Source organism: Pantherophis guttatus, chromosome 3 (assembly GCF_059756535.1).
Source record: "Pantherophis guttatus breed Tessera chromosome 3, ASM5975653v1, whole genome shotgun sequence".
NCBI classification, from domain to species: Eukaryota; Metazoa; Chordata; class Lepidosauria; order Squamata; family Colubridae; genus Pantherophis; species Pantherophis guttatus.
In genome coordinates, this window is record NC_142065.1 from 94875164 (window position 1) to 94896057 (window position 20894).

The window sequence follows — 20894 nt, forward strand, 5'->3', positions numbered from 1 at the left end:
CCTGCTTTTGAGAAATAATATGGCAGTCTCAGATTCCAAAGAAGAGTTTAATGGTTCTGCAAGCTTTTTTACACCATTGGACACACCAACATCTGGCAACTCAAGGAAGGAATGTTGTAAGGAATTACAACATTCTGGTGTTGTTTCTAGCCTAATCTTTATTGGCCTGTTTATAGAAATTGCCTCTCTGTTAACCCTTATTACATTCTTGGCAGTACGCCTAGACTTACTGTCACCTCTGGAGCTTCTCCTGAGTTTTTTTTTCTTCTTTGCTTAACTTTCTTAAAGAGGAAGGATTATTTTAAGCTTTTTACACTGCTGTTGGGAGGAAATACTCCCCTGTTGGAGTTCTTCCAGCCGGGATGCAATGATCAGCACTTTGAAGAAATAATTGAATAAGGAAGCAGAGCTGCCAGAAAGAAGCTTTTAATGACAAGGGACCAGGATGAGTGACATTCAACAAGGCTTCTTTACTACCTAGAAAGATTGACATTCAAACATACCCTTTCTGACTTTTGGTCTAGAACTGTTTTTTGGTGAAGTTTAATTCTGTGCTTGGTGATGTTTAATCCTGTGTTTATTGATGGGATAATTTTCCCTATTCAGAGTTCTTTGGAAGGAAAAATGTTAATCTCTGTTCCTGAAAAGAAGCAGCTTCAGAAATCTGGCTAGTTCCTGTGTCTATTTGTTCTGGTAATTGGTTTAACAAGAAACAGCTACTGTGTTTGCTCCTTTGCTTCATTCTGGAGAGCTTAAATGACTTCTCTGCTAAAGGGTTTCACTTTATGATCAAGAGTTGGCTGCTGATAGTTATCATTGCATTTTAACTATTTTAATTCCACAAGGTGCTCTGGCACCCTCCCTGATTTGTAACTCCAGTTTGCAGGTAGTTCTAATCTAATGATTGGTATTTAGGGCAGCTTTTTGCATGCAAAGAAGTTTTTTGTATTTTTGTACAGGTAATCCTTGATTTACAACAGTTCATTCAGTGACCATTCAAAGTTACAATGGCACTGAAAAAAGTGACTTATGACCACTTTTCACATTTACGGCTGTTGCAGGAAACTGTCATTAGGGCAAAGAAGTGATGTCAAGTTGACCATGCTCACCTAGTCACATGACCACCTGGCCACGCCCACCCAGTCACATGAAGCACCGCAGTTGTGAAATGAGTGACCCAGTTGTTAAGAATGCTGCTACAGGCATATAAGATAACTGGTCATAAGTGTGAGGTCCGGTCAAAAGTATGAGGACTGGTCAGAAATCACTTTTTGCAGCCTTCTGGGTAGCCCCTCTGTGCATAGGGAGTACTCAGAGGGCTGAAAAAGTTATTTTTGACTGGTCCTCACATTTTGACCAGTCCTTGCACTTACAACTGTGCTCACATTTTATGTTTTGCACCCTATCTTGTCACCATGGTGAAGGGAAGCACCGCAGTTGTGAAATGAGTGACACGGTTGCTAAGAATGCTGCAACGGGCATAAATGTGAGGGTGGTCATAAGTGCGAGGACTGGTCAGAAATAACTTTTTTCAGCCCTCTGAGTAATCCTTATGCATGTAGCCACCAAGCCACACCCCAAATAACCACCAGTTGTTAAAAAATTTGAAACCCACCACTGCCACATACACAGTTAATTAATACCACATATGAAGCTACCACCTTCCAAATTCCTGTTGTCTCACTTAAGCCAGAAGCAGTAGAGGAGCTAGAGTGAAAAGTTTAATTACACAGGGGGCCACCACAGGAGGGGAATGTTGAGGCCAGTGAAGTCCAGCCTTCGATTTCAAGCCTTTATTTCCCAAGGAAGAGCAGGAAAAGCAAAGAGAAATTTGCTAAATGTATAGATATATATGTTGCAGGAAGAGCACCTGGCATGAAGGATTCGGCAGATGTGGAGGATCTGAATCCTGTACTCCAACTAACCAATCTGTACCCCATCTGTACCCCACTAACTAATTCCCATGAGGAACTTCAATGAAGACGAGGAGATGGAGGAAGGAGCAATTTTTTAGAAAGGGAGGTGATGTGATGGAATGTAATCTAGAGTTGCAGGAGGGAGGAGATCCTTCCCAAGGAGGGAAGAAACAAAGTCAGCTTGGAATCTTTGATATGCAGGAAGACAGTGAAAAAGGACCATTTCTAGCTTTTCAGAGGCAATATCTAATAAGTATAGAGGTTAATGCTTTAGTCTGGCAAGATTCCACTGAAGCAAACTGAGCAAAAATAAATAAATATTCTGAAGTAATTTCTCCTGCTTTTGCTGGAGGAATGGAATAATTTTATAAAGAGCATACTCACATGTATTTGTAAAATAGGGTTTTCTTCAGTTTTAGAAATGTGAAATATTGTTCCAGGAAATGCTGTATAAACCAGCTAATCACTCTCTCTCACACACAGTCCCCCCCCCTCTCTCCACACGCATGTGCATGTGCATGTACATGCTATGCTTTTGTTTTTTCTGTACAAAATAGGCCTATGAGTCTGTTAATTAAATGAAGAGGAATATGGTAACAGTTAGCTTGTAGTAAGAGCACAATACCAGGCGCCTATCATTAAAATTGGGAGTTGTGCTACACATGGGGTAGGAGGCCTACATGTGTGGGGAGGAAGGATTATTAAAGGAACTTCTTAGTTTGGATTATGACATTACTTCAGAGATTGAGCCTATATTTTATTACTTCTTGGTTTGGGCCTATGACAGGAATTTCAACAAGGCCAACAAGGATTGCTTCTGGGTTTGGAGCCAATCAGCTTCATTTCTGAGGGAGGGACTATGATGTCAATCCTATTTTTGGCTTAATAGTGTCCCTTTCAGTTTTGATTCAATCAACAATACTTCTAGGACAGGGGTGTCAAACTCACGTCATCACATTAGCGTCATGTGATGTATCAGGACTTTTGTCCCCTTTGCTAAACTGGGTGTGGGAGTGGCCAATGCGTGATGCATCTGGCCCCCGGACCAGGACTTTGACAGCCCTGTTCTAGGATAAAGGCTATGACCTCATATCTGGTTTGGGACCAATGAGAGGCATTTCCAGGGATGGATTCAGAAGGCATTCCAGTATATTGCAAGAAATAGAAAGAAGGCTGAGAAAGAATGTACAGGCTGCTCGCATCCTGGACATAAACTGTTTCAACTTCTCCCCTCTGGATGCAACTATAGGGCATTGCATGCCAAAACAATTAGACACAGATAGATTTCCCCCCTTGTAATCACTCTGTTAAACACCTAATTCCCACAGCACTGACTTAGGCCAAAATATATTTACCCATGTAGTAGGCTATATTGCTATTATCCTTTTCATCTTCCCATCCTTTTTCATCTCTCATCTTTCCTACTACTACTTCTTGTATATTATGATTTTTCAATTGTTGTTATATCTTATGATTTATGATCTATGATTTATCACTTTGTTCCTATGTACACTGAAAGCTTATGCACTGGAGACAAATTCCTTGTGTGTCCAAGAACCATACTTGGCCAAGAAAGAATTCTGTTCTGTTCTGTTCTGTTCTGTTCTGTTCTGTTGTTCTGTTCTATTCTATTCTATTCTATTCTATTCTATTCTATTCTATTCTATTCTATTCTATTCTATTCTACTCTACTCTACTCTACTCTACTCTACTCTACTCTATTCTATTCTTCTCTACTCTACTCTACTCTACTCTACTCTACTCTACTCTATTCTATTCTTCTCTACTCTACTCTACTCTACTCTACTCTACTCTACTCTACTCTATTCCCAGGGGAGAAAAACAGTTAATACTAAAGACCCAAGGTGAGGGGATTTTTTTGACTCAATTCAGGTTGTATAAAACAGATAATATACATATGGTTTTCTTCACAGAAGTTAGATGGAATTTGCAGCAAAGAATTTTTCTTATACATCTATAAAAAATGAGAGTTTTGAATTTAAGAAAATAATTTAAAATATTGACAACATATTTTCTCTAAAAAAGAAAAAAGGAAAAAGGAAAATGAAAGTAAAATCAATTTTATCCTTGTAAAAGGGAATTTTCCTGATTAGTAAGAGAAAGATAGATCTTGTATCCTTCTGATAAGGAAGCAATCTCTTATGTTCTCTCTTCTATCCCCAGGAGTTGATAGTATTTTGACCTTCTGGATATTTGTTGAAGTGCAACCCAATCCTAGATCTGCAGTAACCGGGAAAAAAGAACAGATACCAAATTGTACCAACAGTTTCCCTTATATGATTGGCTAATGTTTAACTGCACATTGCTGAAGATTGTAAAACTCCAGAGTAATTTAAGAAAATAATTGGCTATCTGTAAACTTGAGATTTCTCTAAATATTGTTATAATAAAAATAAAATAGATATGTCAGATATCAAATGTAATTTATTTATTATCAAATTTCTACAGTGCCCTTTTCATCTCAGTCACTCTGGGAGATTTACAATAAAAATAAGAGTGTTAGGACATGGAAGAATGAGAAAATGGTTCCCATGGCCAAGAATTTTTCATAAAAATCATGTATAATAATTTTGTTGTTAGCTGCTGCTACTGAAGACCTTGGGAAAGTTCAGAATTGATCAACACTGGAATGAAAATGGAGGGTTTTTTTTTCCTTCTGAAGAGTTGGCAGCACTGCCCGAAAAGTTGAACTATTACTTAATTTGTTTGCTGTCCCACCGCAACACAAAGTTCACAAAGCTCACATGAAGTCCTCATTTAGCTATCAAGATCATATTCTTACTCCAGTAATGCTTCCTCTTCACAGCTTTCCTAACAAAAAGCAAAGCGACAAGCAAAAAGGAGGAAGGGATGATAGTAGCTCGGAGAAATCAGCTGAAAGAGCCAAACTGCTGATCTGAATTTTAGTGGTTGGGAAATTACCTGAAGAGCTATGAAGGCCTGGCTGCTCCTGGTTGCTGCTTTTCTTCTCTGGCCAGGCTTCTCTTCTCAAAAGGGTAAGTTAAGACAACGAGAAATCAAGGGGAAAACAGTGTCTGCTGGATTCATTAAAGGACCAGTTACTTTTAGAAAACACAAACAATTTCATTTTTCTCTTGTGGCTTTCTTGAAATTTGTAATACCAGATTCTTTAATAATGTCATGGATTTATAATTCCAGTCCTCTTTTCAAATACAACGTTTTTCAACTACTGATTTGTGAATAGCAAGATACTTTGTATGAGTATTATAAATACATGCCCATTTTGACGGTCTTTGTTTCAGTTAATAGGCAACTTGATATGATACCCAAGAAATTACCAAGTGTAAGATGAGGCTTCATAAATCAGAGTGCTTGAAATTATAGAGATGTATTTCCATTGGGTTTATATCAGGATAAACACAAAGAAATCAGAGAGCATAGAAGCATTCCTTTGTCCATAATTGCAAAATTAACTGATATCACATTAGTACAATAATGGGGGAATGTTATCCCATATCAGGCTCTTACTTTCAAATATGATAGGTAAAGGGTTAGAGATAGTTATTTGGCAATTATTTTCTTCCCTTTTTTTCTACCCAGCATGGTGGATTTGAAATGTACATTTGCATTCTTTATATCCTATAATATATTTGTGTGCATGTTTGTGTTTGTGTGTGTGTCTATTATTCCTCTATTGTATTCTCTTAGATCCCTACTATGTTATGTATTTCTAAAAAAGAAAGAAGAACAAGGGAAGAACATCAGAGTGTTAAAAACTATAGAATAAATTCTGTGTGGCAGCATTTAGACCTAATAAAAAGAAACAACTATAGATAATATGTATTGAGAAGTTAAAATAAAGGTTAATACTAGTAAGTGCAATGGTTTAATATCTCTAGGAAAAGAAGTGTTGGCAGCATTAAAAATGTTGGTCAGATGTTGCTGACAAAGTACACAGAGAAAGAAGACAGGTTGATCACAACTGGGAAAGGTTCAGTCATAAAATCCAATACATAATACTGTCAGAAAGATTCCTCCAGGACCAACGAGGGTAAACCAAAGTTCTGGCAAGGACGACGTTCCACAGAATTATATGTTTTGGGGGGAAATTTGGATAGCCTTACAACCTCTCTCTACCTCCCTATACCAAGATTTGCTTAGATTAGGCATCAGCAAGAAAAGCTAACATATTACAAGTAGTTCTTGAGTTATGACCCTCCTGGAACCTCCCCATCACTGTCATAACCTGTTATGGTCTTAAAGTGAGTCAACTCACATGACAATTTTATGATCTTTTTGTACTGGCTATTAAGCAAATTACTGTAGTCATTACACAAATTCAAAGTTGTTAAGAGAAGCAACGATTCACTATGGGCAGGGGTCTGCCAAAAACTGGAAATCAGTGCCCGTTTTTGGCAAAACTGTTATAACACAGGGTCACAATGACTGAAGGACATTATAAATGCAGTTTCCCAGTGACCAAAATGTCACATCACCATTGGGGTGGGCAACTGGCAGAATTTCATATCCAAGTTGTAAGTGTCCCCTTTGGAACTTTGAAGGTCATTAAACAATGAGTCATTAGTCGAGGACTATCTGCAGTGTGGATTAAGTGTGTAGCAGGTACTGGTTTACTAGTTTTGACAAAAGTGGAAACTAATTGTCTAGGAGGGAAATTTGTTAGCTCACATCTCATAAGGGTAAATAGGAAGAGCAAATTTGTCAAAGCAGTTAAGATAATTTAATGTAAATATAATTTCAGCATGTGAAGAACCAGATGAAATTGACTTTGGGGAAATTGTGAGCGCTGAGAAAGCCAAATATCTGGAAAATGACCGAGTGCAATACAGGTGCAACCCTTCCTATGTCTTGGAGGGACCTGAATGGATTCAGTGTAAGGGACAAGAATGGACACCTCATCCACCAAAATGCTTGGGTAAGCCATCATGCTTTCTTTGACTAATGTAGACCTGGGAGAAAATGCAGAATTCATCCAATAGGAGAATAATGGCTGCTATTTTTTAAATAAATTAGCTTAAATTAGAATCCAGGTTTTACTGAAGCCAAAACTGTTCTGGTGTCAACTTTTTTGTTTGAAATCTGAAAAAATGAACTGTGTTTCATTTTCCTGATTTGCTTGAATGAACAACCAAACCAGCTGGTCGAATTAAATAATATTTAATTGGAAGCTTGTGCTCTCTTATCTGCTTCTCTTGTCCTTGAATAGAGAATAAAAGTGTTTTTCATGCTTTCAAATGAAATATTTTTTTAGGAAGGAAATGAAAAAAGAATGTTCTCCAACTTACAAGTTTTATTTGAAAATATAATGAAAAAATTGATGGGTCAATAACATTTGTGCAAACTCAAGATGAGAACCAAAAGCAGGAAATAACAATTGTACTCAATCTGCAATTTGAGAAATTGGAACTCAATCAGTTTCTGTCAGATGTGAAGAAGAAAGTATTTGGTTGAAAAAAAAAAAGATTTGCCAGAAAAGATTGAAAAGAATATGAATATTTATTTATTTATTTATTTATATTTATATACCGCCCTTCTCCCACCCTTCTCAGGGTGGTGAACAGCCAACAGATAAAACACAAGAAATACAAAATTTAAAAACAGTATTAAAATCCAATTAAATTAATTTGGCCCACAATTAAAAGCATCCTCGTATTAAGACCCATAATTAAACAATTTAAAAATTAAAACAATTTAAAAGAGTTAGGCCAGCCGGGCTTGTTGGGATAAAAACGTCTTTAGGGAACGGCAAAAGGTGCGAAGATCCGGGATCCGCTGTATCTCCAGGGGCAGCTCATTCCAGAGGGTAGGTGGCCCCACAGAGAAGGGTCTCCCCCTGGGGGAGTCGGCATTGTTTGACCGATGGCACCCTGAGTAGCCCCTCTCTGTGAGAGTGTACTGGTCAGTGGGAGGCTAAAAGTGGCAGAAGGCGGTCTCATAAATATCTGGGTCCTAAACCATGGAGCACTCTAAAGGTGGTAACCAATACCGTGAGGCACACCCAGAAGACCACCGGGAGCCAGTGCAGCTTGAACAGGAGAGGTGTTACATGGGAGCACCAAGTCGCCCCCATAACCACCCGCACGGCCGCATTCTGGACCAGTTGGAGCCTCCGGGTGCCCCTCAAGGGAAGCCCCATGTAGAGAGCATTACAGTAGTCCAGGCGGGATGTGACAAGAGCATGAGTGACTGTGCATAAGGCATCCCAATCCAGAAAGGGACGCAACTGGCGGATCAGGTGAACCTGATAAAAAGCCCCCCTGGCCACAGCCATCATATGCTCTTCTAAAGACAGCCGTGTATCCAGGGGGACGCCCAAGTTGTGAGCCCTCTTTGTGGGGGCCAACGACTCGCCCCCAATAGTCATCGATGGTGCCAACTGACTATATTGGGATGCCGGAAGCCACAGCCACTCGGTCTTGGATGGGTTGAGCCTGAGCCTGTTTCTCCCCATCCAGATCTGCACGGCCTCCAGGCACCGGGACATCACATCAAGGGCATCGTTGGGGTGGTCTGGGGTGGAGATGTACAGCTGAGTGTCATCAATGTATAGATGGCACTTCACCCCAAAACCACAGATGATCTCACCCAGCGGCTTCACATAAAAGTTGAACAAAAGGGGCGAGAGAACTGAGCCTTGCGGCACCCCACACACAAGGCACCTTGAGGTCGATCTCTGTCCCCCGGTCAACACGAACTGCGACCGGTCAGAGAGGAAGGAGGAGAACCACCGCAACACGGTGCCCCCTACTCCCAACCCCTCCAATCGGCGCAGCATGATACCATGGTCGATGGTATCAAAAGCTGCTCAGATATCTAATAGGACCAGGACAGAGGAACAGCCCCTGTCCCGAGCCCTCCAGAGATCATCCACCAACGTGACCAATGCCGCTTCCATGCTGTGCCCAGGCCTGAAGCCCGACTGGAACGGATCTAGATAGACTGTTTCCTCCAGGTACTGGGGGAGCTGTCGCGCCACCACACTCTCAACAACCTTTGCCACAAAGCGAAGGTTGGAGACTGGACGATAATTCACTAATACAGCCGGGTCCAGGGAAGGCTTCTTAAGTAGGGTCCTCACCACTGCCTCCTTCAAGGTGGCGGGGAAGTAACCCTCACTCAAAGAAACATTAATAATCCCTTGGAGCCAGCCTCGTGTAACCTCCTGGGAGGCCAGCACCAATATAAAAAATGCTGAGACAATAGATATGATGAAGGATGAACTAGACTTTGAGCAATGTTGTGTTGTTAAGGAGAATTATTCAACAATGGATGTTGCAGAGATATTTACAACAGAGTGTCAGGTCCACCATTATGTCCTGCCATTCTGTTGAAGGAAGGCTTGCTGACATTTTTTGCAGGCTTTCACTTTTGCTAAACTGCTTGGGAATCAGGGAGGGGGATTGTCTTCAGAGATGGAGCAGACTCTCTCTCAGCTGGTTCCAGCTTGATTCCAAGGCCATCATGCCCTGAGAATGACCTGTTATTTGCCAAGCACTTCAGCATTGTCAAAACATCCCTGTGGCATCACATTGGTGAACTGGTCAGGGGGTTTGGGTTTTGGGTAAATGGAAGAATTGCTTTGTGCTTTGCATGGGACCTAAATATTCTGCCTGATTTTACTGCAACCACTTTCTGTCAGTAAAAATCCTTTTGATTCAACTCAATGCAGCAAACAGTCAAAGCTTTCCTGAGGGAACAGTTGGTGCAGGTCCTTACACAGAGACTTGCGAACTTTGGAAATGAGATGCAATTCTTGGGATAGTTCCCAATTAAAAACCTAAGGAAAGGTTATATTATAACAACCAAACAAAGGTATTTGACCCTAGACTCAAGAGATAAGGACCAGGGTGATTTGTGGTAAATACCAAAACAGACTTTTACAGAGTGGTTTAAACTTTAACTATGCTGTTGTTTAGTTTAGTTTAGTTTAGTTTAGTTTAGTTTAGTTTAGTTTAGTTTAGTTTAGTTTAGTTTAGTTTAGTTTAGTTTAGTTTAGTTTAGTTTACTTTACTTTACTTTACTTTACTTTACTTTACTTTACTTTACTTTACTTTACTTTACTTTACTTTACTTCGTTATATTTGTATACTGCCCTTCTCCCGAGGGACTCAGGGCGGTGAACAGCCATAGTAAAAACAATGTACAACAAAAATTAAAAGCTTATTAAAATAATTCAATTATTCGGCCAAATTTAAAACATCCAACTAAGATCATTTAAAAACCCCTATCAAAACCCAATTTAAAAAACCTTTATCCTGTCAGTCCAGCTTGCTGGAATAATAGGGTCTTCAGAGCGCGACGGAAGGCACGGAGGTCGGGGATCCTTCGTATGTCCGGAGGCAGTTCATTCCATAGGGCTGGAGCCCCCACAGAGAAGGCTCTCCCCCTGGGGGTCACCAACCTACACTGTTTGGCTGACGGCACCCTGAGGAAGCCCTCTCTGTGGGAGCGTATTGGTCAGTGGGAGGCAATCGGTGGCAGAATGCGGTCCTGTAGATTTTTTAAATTGTTAAAAATATTCATATATGTACTGTATCACAGGTCAATTGGGTTGCAAATAGATGTACAAGCTTAGAAATTTTGGATCTGCTTTGCAAGGGGAGGAGAGTTATTATTGTTGCAATAGATTTGTCAGTGTTCAACTAAGGGAATATTATAGGTTTTTTTTAATTCCCCTTTTTAAAATGTTTTTGTCTGGCTTTGTTTTGTTTCTATTTTTTTTTCTTTTGGGATTTTGTATTTTAACCTCTTCAATAAAGGGAAAATTGTAAAAATAAAATAAAATAACATGTAAAATAATAAAATGAAATAGTAAAGGAATCCAAGAGCCAATCTTCTCTGCTTAGATAAGTTGAGAAGTTTTGCATCATATTTCAACAGAATATGTAACACTCCATCTATCTGAAATTTTGTTCCATTACAACTTAGCCAACTCAAAATGTCTTTGTAGAAGATTCTGAATTGGGCTGTTTGTTCTTAGCTTGAAAAAAACAACACCATCTGTTTGTGCATGCTCCTACATGCTCCTACAAGCCAGTCCTCTATGATCCTTCTAAAAACTATTGCAGAATCATAACTTGTTTATCATTAATATTGTGCTCTAATTTGGCTTATTGGATTTTCGCCTGGAACTATTAGTTCTGATTTGTAAACCAGGCTGATTTTCTTGGTAGTAGAACAGAGGGAAACCAATGGACAAATTACCTCCCTTCAGAAGATCTACCTTCTTTTCCCTTTTTTAGCACCCTGCAGTATCACAAGACAACAGCTAGCAGCAAAAAACTTGTTTCTGTTTGGGAATCAAAGAAAAGCTCGCCTTATTCAAAGTGATCATAGCCTGCAGTTTCAGTGCAATGAAGGATATGTCCTTGTGGTTCCATCAGTCAGAAAGTGTGTTGACGGTTACATGGATTTCCCATTATGTATCTCCGGTAAGCATGCTATCAATATGATGGATTCCTCTGGGATCGTAACTAATTTAAATAATTAATATAACAAACATGAACATTTGCTTCTAAAGTCCCATTCTTTTAAACATGATTTAATCTTCACTGATATCATTCACACCTTGCCTTAGAATTTTAGTAGTTGTAATCTAAAACAAGAACCCTGAAGCACATCAGATTGGGGAAGGATGTTGTGATATATATTTTTTTTTAATTTGATTTATATGCCGCCCTTCTCCGGAGACTCAGGGCGGCTTACAATGCGTTAAGCAATAGCCTTCATTCTTTTGTATGTTTTATACAAAGTCAGCTTATTGCCCTCACAAACTGGGTCCTCATTTCACCTACCTTAGAAAGGATGGAAGGCTGAGTCAACCTTGAGCCTTGGAGAGATTCGAACCAGCAGAAATTGCAGGCAGCTGTGTTAATTACAGGGTGCACTAAACCCCTGTACTATCAAGGCTCTTTTATTTTCCCAAACTCTTGAACTTCAGCTAAGAACTATGACTCCATGTGGTTGAAGATATGTATAATATTGGTAGACATAGGAATATGTTTCAAAAATTGCAAAGCTTGTATAAAAATAAGTTGATGTCATATCAATAAAGGAGCCCCATATTTTGCATGATGAAAAAATCTCTTTTGTTTGAAATTGCTTGGATGAATTAACCATATAGATGTTAATATTGATCTGACTGGTATTATTATTTAATTAATAATTCCATAGGTTTGGGTGATTGAATTTTCATTGAATTTTCAGATTGTTATGATAATTTTTGTAATCCTACAAAATATTAGTTCAGATTGTCACTCGGCCCCTTCATCGTCATTTATAAGAGCCATGGTGGTGTAGTGGTTAGAATGCAGTACTGCAGGCTATTTCTGCTGATTCTCACTGGTGCAAGGTTTACTCAGCCTTCCATCCTTCTGAGGTCGGTAAAATGAGGAGCCAGATAGTTGGGAGCAATATGCTGACTCTGTAAACTGCTTAGAGATGTCTGTAAAGCACTATGAAGCAGTGTGAATAGCACTATGAGGTGCTATTGTTATATGTAGGTGGAAGTCTAAATCTTGTGCATTTTCAATCTGATAGAACTATTTCTCCTAAGAAACATATTTATAAAATAATCGGAAAGTGATGTAAATTGAATAAGCAGATAAATTGTTAGCATGTTGTTTAAAACAAGTGAAACAACAAAATATAAAGTTGGAAATATTACATAAGAGGGACAGAGCATTACAGATCCTGTGTGTCTTAATTTACTTTTTCCAATGGAATGAGCAATTATATAATGCTGATATTACTATGCAGTTATTTGCACCTCTATCTATGTGTAAGAATTAATTTAACTGAATATTATCCTTTACGGTCTTTAATGGAGAGTGTCAGTGTGGCAAGGCAGACCCAGACAGGATGAATGATCAGATTAGCTAATTCTAATTTTCTATAGAGTTACATTAATAGAATCCTGCAATCCTAAAGTACATTCCTTCCCCCCTGTGTCCTTTACAGCCCTTGAAACTGGGAGGGTCTCTTCTTATCCACTTGCCCTGACTGTTCCTGGCAAGGACTAAGTTGCCTTTTATTTGATGGTTCCCTTGGCTGCATTTCTTTTCCTTTTGTCCCGAGATTATTTCTACATACTATTACATCATATATTTCTGTCAAGATGTTGATCAATACAGAGCACAATCGATGCTCTATGTATCAATGTATAGCAAAAGAAAAAAAAAGAGGTCATGAGCATTTGGGTACATTTGTGCTCTATTGAGTTGTAGATTGTGTTTTTATTTGAATTTCACAAATACTTAACTTAATAAGTAAGTTATAAATTATGAAAGAATTCTACTTTAAAATACTAATATTTTTAAACCATTTTTTGGTAATTGTTATTTTAAGGAATGTCAGTAAAACCAGCTAACATTTCCTGGCCTATTGGTTTTTTTCCCACGTAATAGAGAGAGGAAAAAACTGCAGTGGTCCACCCAGGACTGAGAACGGAGACATTACTACTTTATCTGAGAAGCAGTACAGATCTGGCTCTTCAGTAGAATTCAGATGCCAAACATATTATGCCATAGGAGGCCAGAACAGATCTTTTTGTAACAATGGGACCTGGACAAAGGTGCCAATTTGCCTTGGTAAGTAGAAAAGAAAATCTTCATTCAATTTTCATAAGCATTTCTAATCATTAAAGTTCACTGCCTTCTTTCTCATTTAATTGGGCTTGCCTGAATCAGCTCTCCTTTATATTCAATTTCATTTCTGTGTCTGAGGTGAAGTAGCTAGTAGATGAAAGCTAAATTCTACTATTAGGATTTTGCAATGATAATATGATGCATTTGGATCCTGACAGAATTTCCTTTCTTTCTCATGTCAGATCCCTGTATGATCCCCAGGACTGAATTGGAAAGCCAGAAGATAGAAGTTAAAGATGAAATAGGTGCACCTGAAAATATATTTGTGCAACATGGTCATTCTATTGAGCTCACCTGTAGAACAGGATATGTCCTGGCAGCAAATTCTTCCCAATCAGCTTTTGTAATCCATTGTGATGGGACACCACCAGTGATTCCTAAATGCAAAGGTGACTTTAAAAAGTTTAATTTTTATAATCCTGCTATCACCAATCCACAGCCAAAGCACTTTAGTTTGAGCCTATTTATCATTAGAGCTGGAATAAACCACAATCATTTACATATGAAAAAGAGCCTTGGTGGCGCAGCAGACTAAAGTGCTATTAAGTAGCACCAGCTGCCTGCAATTACTGCAAGTTCGAATCTCACCAGGCTCAAGGTTGACTCAGCCTTCCATCCTTTCGAGGTAGGTAAAATGAGGACCCGGATTGTGGGGGCAATAAACTGACTTTCTATAAAAAAAGAACACCACTTAGGGGGCCCCAAAAGCCCTACTAAGCAGGTATATACAAAAGTATGAAGGCTATTGCTTAACGCATTGTAAGCCGCCCTGAGTCTCCAGAGAAGGGCGGCATATAAATTGAACCAATAAATAAACAATAAATAAGTATGTCCTTTAGTGGGGCAGATATTTTTATCTCTCTGAAACCTCCCTGGACTGCACTTTTCCATTCTGCAAGGGCCCAATGGAAACTCTTGGGATGTAGTTGAAATAGGAGAAACCTGAAAGACTGCAGATTGCTGGAGAGGGAGTAGTGCAATCAAAAACATACCTATGGCCATTTCATGGCTTAATTATTGCAATAACTGCCACATTATACCCTTGAGAATTGTTCATCAATGTAAGGTAATATATGCACATAGCAATATTTTTATATCATTGAATGGTACAGTAATTTGTTTTGCTGCAGTAAACTCCATACCTGATTTACTATATATTTCTGTTTTTAAGGAATTTATAAACCAAAATCTAAACACCAATACCAAAAGAAATTCCAATCTAGTTGCTAGCAAGAATATAGGAACTTTTTAGTTACTGCTAGAGAACATTGCTTTGCATTTGATCTTGGGACTAGTAGAGTAGTGAATGTCTAATGAGGGAGATTTCACAATTTTAGCAGTTCCACCTTTCCCAGAACCAGCAGTTCCACCACAGGTATCAGAAGAACTTCGTGGAGATGTTGGTTTGATTATGCATTCATGCCATTTTTGTACCACGATTATCCTTGTGGATTCCAGGAAGTTTACAGATATTAAAATAAGCAATAAAATAATACAAAATTCAATAATATGACTAAAATCAAATCATAAGAAAAATGCACTCATATAGACGAAACTGCCTGTGGTTCTACTGGCTTCAAGAAGATCAAGAAAGTGGCTGTCATACTCAACTTAGGGCAGCTGTTTCCAAGGAGGGGAGCTGCAAAGAGAAGATATGATATTACTCCCTGACTAACCTGAAAGCTGGAGACTCTTAGTAAATGTCGTCTTGCCATCCACGTTAGACAAACTATGGTTATTTGGAAAATTCAGTGTCATACTTGTCATACGCTTGAGCTATAACCAACTTTAAAAGTCATGTCCAGCACTTTGGATTGCACTCAGAGGTACATTGGTAGCCAGTGCAGCTCCTGCAGCAGTGATGTAACAAAGCAGAACTAAATGTATACACTGAGCATACAGGATATTGAATTCCAGACCAACTGATGTTTTGATCATATCCCCAGGGCAATTTCAGGAAGAGCTAATTAATTGTTTAATTACATGCTAAGAAGTTGATATCAACTCTCAGCAATCACAAAGATTGATTTTCTCCAGGAAATCTGCCCCAATCTTCAAATCTTCTAGCAATGCATCCATTGCCACAGTAACTGAATTGTTGTTGGTGATACTCTACCTCAGAGTTATCAATATAGAATCTATAATATAGATAGAAGGCCGCTTCTAATTCTGAACAGAATTTGAACATAAATGGGACTAGAAACAAGCCCTGCGGTCTCCATCACAGCCTTTGAAAGCCTGATCTCTTTCCCCTGTCGCCAAGAACATCAACAACCTCAGGCAGAAGTGGAACCACTGCAATGTGGAGCTCCTAATTTTACAACCTTGCAGGTGGTTGAAAATGCTAGTGGGATCGACAACAGGACTGAATAGCAAGAAGAGGGATATCAAATTGTAGTTTTATGTTTCAACTTAAAGCAAAGTAAAGAATAATTATAGGAACTGGCTGAATTTATTTATGATGTTCCAAATAAATAATAGCCAAGAGCTACTAAAAGTAATAAAAGCTCCATTACAAAGAATTTGAAGGCCTGACCTCTTTTCCCTGTCACCATTAACTGAAAGTGTAACCTCAGACAGGAGAGGGACTACTACAATGTGGAGCCCCTGATTTGTAACCTTGCAGGTGGCTGAAAATCCTACCAGGCTCAACAGTGGGACTAAAAAGTAAGAATGATGGTATCAAGTATGGGGGTATAGGGGTATCAAATTGTAGCTTTTTATTTCAATTGGAAACCAAAGTGAAGGAGGAGAATAATTACAACAACTTTCTGAATTTATTTATTTATTTTATTTATTTATTTATTTTTATTAGATTTATATGCCGCCCTTCTCCGGAGACTCAGGGCGGCTTACAATGCATTAAGCAATAGCCTTCATACTTTTGTATATTTTATACAAAGTCAGCTTATTGCCCCCACAACTGGGTCCTACCTTAGAAAGGATGGAAGGCTGAGTCAACCTTGAGCCTGGGGAGATTCGAACATGCAATAATTGCAGACAGCTGAATGTTAATAACAGGCTTTTAGTCTGTTGAGCTATCCAGATATTTATTTGATCTTTCAAATAAATACAAGGCTACTAAAAGCACTTTTAATTAATATGACTAATTTCACAGTATATTTTAGAACCTAACTGGCAGTTTTAAATTAGTTGTGCCCATCAGTAGGTATGTCTATTGATTAATATGTTCTTGTGGTGCTATATAGATATTTAAAATAGTAATATTGTTTTCTGTCCTTATAGAAATCAATGCTTAGAATCTGATATGAGTGCACGTTTTCCTTTTTTCATATAATATATGATTTCTTTTCTCTAGAAATTACATGCAACTCTCCAAGAATATCTAATGGTACTTTCCGACCTCAAAGAACTATATATCATGATGAGGATCTAATTCAAATTCAGTGTGACAGTGGATTTACTTTTGATCCAGATAATGGAGAAAAGGTGGTTGAATGCACAAAGAATGGATGGTCACCTCCACTAAAATGTATCAGTAAGTAGAACTAGTGTACATTACTATGATTGTAGAATGGCATATATATTGAACTTTGTACAAGTGTACTTTTTAATACTATTTTACATGATTTTCCAGTTTTCTGCCAAAGGGACATATTTCACCCAGAGCATTTTAACAGTATTTACATATATATAATGTATTTTTCAGAGTATAAGACGTACCTTTTTATCCCCAAAAAGAGGGTGAAAATCTGGGTGTGTCTTATAGTCCGAATCAGAGGTGGGTTTCAGCAGGTTCTGACCAGAGAACAGTTCTGGAGAATTGGTCATAGCGAAAATTTTGAGTAGTTCGAAGAACCAGTGGTAAAAATTCTGACTGGCCCCGCCTCCATCTATTCTCTGCTTCCCAAATCCCAGCTGATCGGGAGGAAGTGGGGATTTTGTAGTAACCTTCCCCTGGATTGGGGGCGGAATGGAGATTTTACAGTATACTTCTCCTGTCATGCCTACCAAGCCATGCCCACCAAGCCATGCCATGCCAACCAAGCCATACCCACAGAACTGGTAGTAAAATATTTGAAACCCACCATCGGTCTGAATGTAGCTCTGCCCACCCACCTTCGGATATTTTTGGGCTCCGTGTGTCATATTTTTATGTGGTTCCAGGTGGCAGGGATCTGGGTCAGGGCACAGCCTGAGGAACGACCCTCTTTGGGATGGCTTGGGGGGGGCAGCTTCGGCAAACAAGACGGGCCCCATGGTTTCCAGCTGGTCCGCCCTCTGGCTGCCCAGTGGGCAGCTCAGGGCAAACAATGGCCGTGATGACTTCACTCCCCAGCAATGTAAGGAGATGCTGAGCTCTCTCTGTGCCCGGGAGCCGAGCTGAGCGGGAGCCCCTAAAGCGAAACGTCCCTCCTTTCCAGCCACCGCCACCGGTTGGCCCAATTCCCCAACGCAATTCACAGAGCCATGTTTCAGGCGGCAGCTGGTTCCCCTGCAATGTGCATCAGAGAACAGGGAATCATTTTTGGATTCGGGGAGGGAATTGCAGCGCTGCCACCTGAAAATGCTTTCCTCTCCAATGCAAATTGCCAAGCTGTGCACTGTGTCCTCCTCCTTCTCAGCAGACTCACCTTCTCTTTCCTCCTGGCCAGATCCACTGCCTGAAACACGATGCACTTTTTTTGCTTCCACGTGCCCCATTTTTGGAATCAGGAAGGAAAGCATTTTTGGGTGGCAGACTCGTGATCCCCTTTCTGATTCCAAAAATGGAGCATGGAATATGGTGGATCCTACAATCTGAGTCTAGGGCCTGGCAATTATAGTCCCAATCATCTTCTTCTTCTTCTTCTTCTTCTTCTTCTTCTTCTTCTTCTTCTTCTTCTTCTTCTTCTTCTTCTTCTTCTTCTTCTTCTTCTTCTTCTTCTTCTTCTTCTTCTTCCTCCTCCTCCTCCTCCTCCTCCTCCTCTTCCTCCTATTATTATTCCTATTATTCCTATTATTATTATTATTATTATTATTATTATTATTATTATTACTACTACTATTACTATTATTATTATTATAGATAAAAAAGAGCAACATGTTCAAAATCCATATATACAATATATTCTCTGGTTACAGTTCTTTACAGTAATATTCATCATAATCATAATAGTATTTTCTAATGGTAGTTTCATAATAACAGTTCTTTTTCCTCATAACATTAATACATACTAATTAGTAATACTAATCAAAAATAATCAAAATTAATAAATTACAGTAAACAACCATAATAGTGAGATTAATCTTTCTCTTGTAATCTTCGAGATTCTAACTCCAGTTTCTCTTATTTAACTATTATCTAACATAGTTTGTTTTACTTGTTCCTCTTCCATTCTAATAGTTAATAAATAATTATAAAAAATTTCAATCAGTTTATCCTCTGGTCCTGTTAAAATTTGATCCAACTCTGTTGGTTCTTTTAAAAAACCATACATTTAGGCATCTTTATGGTATCTAGATTGTATCTGTGGATGCGGCCACCATGCTAAATTTATCCCTTGGTTATTCAATTCCTATTTGTTTTTCAATTCCCCCTTCTCATTTAAAATATCTCTATACCTTACAATTTTTCCCATTTCCATCACATTTGGATATGTTAGTGCCTCCATCGTGGAGAGCCAGACTGGCATTTTCAAGAAATGTTTTTCCTTGATTTTTGCCCATACTGAGAGTAGGGCATTTCTAATGTAGTGTCCCTGAAAGTATTTATGTGCTATATATTTCTCATGCCATAGAAAGGCATGCCAGTTGTAAATCGTGTCCCTACAGTACACCTAATTGTCTATGTCTCAGGGTTATCCATTCTTTCAGCCAGATAAGGGAAGCTGCTTGATAGTATAGTTCCCAGTTTGACAGCCCAAAACCTCCTCCATTGATAGAGTCTTGCATTAATTTCAACCTAATCCTTGTCTTTCTGCCTTGCCATATAAATTTGGTTACCATTCTATTTAATTCCTTGAAATATTTCCTTTCTAGCTTTATTGGAATTGTTTGGAACAAGTACAACAGTCTCGGTAGGATATTCATTTTGTCCCAGTCTTTAAGAAAGGAAAAGAGATGAAGGAAGCTGGTTTTAGAGAAGATAGCACTGATTGAAAAATATTCAGTCAACAATGTATCATTGTATGCTGCCCTCATTGATCTTGAAGCAGCTTTTGACTCTGTATTCAGGACCAAATTATGGGAGTAGCTGGAAGTTGCATCAATTGATTATCTCCATTTAGAGGTGTGGAAGTGCACTGATTAGAATTCTCACTGCTCACTGCCAGATGTTTGAATCTGATCAGCTCAACGTTAACTCAGCCTTCTGAGGTCAGTAAAAAAATTTTGAAAAGTTTTTCAGTTTTTCAGTTTTATTTCTTATACACATAATATAAAATGTACATTTTCTTATACATAATTAATCATATACATGCTTTCCTTAAAGAAAGCATTAAAGAAAGCATTTTAATTACATTCGGAATTGCTCTTCTATCCTTTCTTCCCTCATTTCGCAACAAACCTTCTTCTCCTCCTCATCTTTCCCTTCCCTCCCTCCCTCCTCTCCTCTCCTACTTTCTCCTTCCTCTTCTCCTACCTCATCCTACTTCCCCTTCCTTTCCCCCATTACTCTCTTCTTTTCCCCTTCTCATCTTCTCTCCTACTCCTGTCCCTTACCCTTCCTTCCTTTCCTTTTCCCTTTCTTCCATTCCTCTCCGTCCCTCTCCTCTTCCTACCCTCTACTCCTCTACTCCTCTCTCCTTTCTGTCTTTTTTGCTGTGGAATATTCTTCTTGTTTGGTATCCGAGCAACTCCTGTATTCTAATAGTATACACTTTCTTTCAATTTCTTTTCAGATTTATTCTATCAGTGCTATCATCATAATTGTACATTTATTCTTATTATCTTCTTTCTTTCCCCCCCCTCCCATCCCCCTTTATCATTTACTCAGGTGTCATCTGGGTTTCTATTTCTTTTTTATCCTCTCCCTCGTTTAACTTTCTATTATCTAAATAATTTATCTATCCTCTTATCTTCATATTTTTTTTCTAACAGGGGTGAAATGCTCCCAGTTCGGACCGGATCACCCGATCTAGTAGCGATGGAGGCGGGTGGTTTGGAGAACCAGTAGCAAAAACCCCTTCCCCCCCCATTGCCCAGCTGAGCCGCGCAATCATCAGAGGCTTTTTTTTAATTTTTAAAAGCATTTTTTCTACAACCTCTTTGGCCTTTTAAAAGTTAAAAAAAAAAGCCTCTGATCACCGGGCGGCTCAGCTGGGATCATCAGAGACTTTTAAAAGCATTTTTTCTACAACCTCTTTGGCCGAAGAGGTTATAGAAAAAA

General features: G+C 38.9%; 1 protein-coding gene across 1 annotated transcript in view; it reads left to right on the top strand.

Moving 5' to 3' along the window:
• The first annotated feature begins 4680 nt into the window (after nucleotides 1-4680).
• The window catches only part of LOC148114692 (complement factor H-like), a 52309-nt gene continuing 36095 nt past the window's right edge, over nucleotides 4681-20894 (top strand). The window contains exons 1-6 of the mRNA XM_087890076.1: nucleotides 4681-4933; nucleotides 6661-6834; nucleotides 11162-11350; nucleotides 13325-13507; nucleotides 13747-13953; nucleotides 16884-17063. Of these exons, the coding sequence (XP_087746202.1) occupies nucleotides 4870-4933; nucleotides 6661-6834; nucleotides 11162-11350; nucleotides 13325-13507; nucleotides 13747-13953; nucleotides 16884-17063 (997 nt within the window). The 5' untranslated portion in view covers nucleotides 4681-4869. The remainder of the gene's footprint in view (nucleotides 4934-6660; nucleotides 6835-11161; nucleotides 11351-13324; nucleotides 13508-13746; nucleotides 13954-16883; nucleotides 17064-20894) is intronic.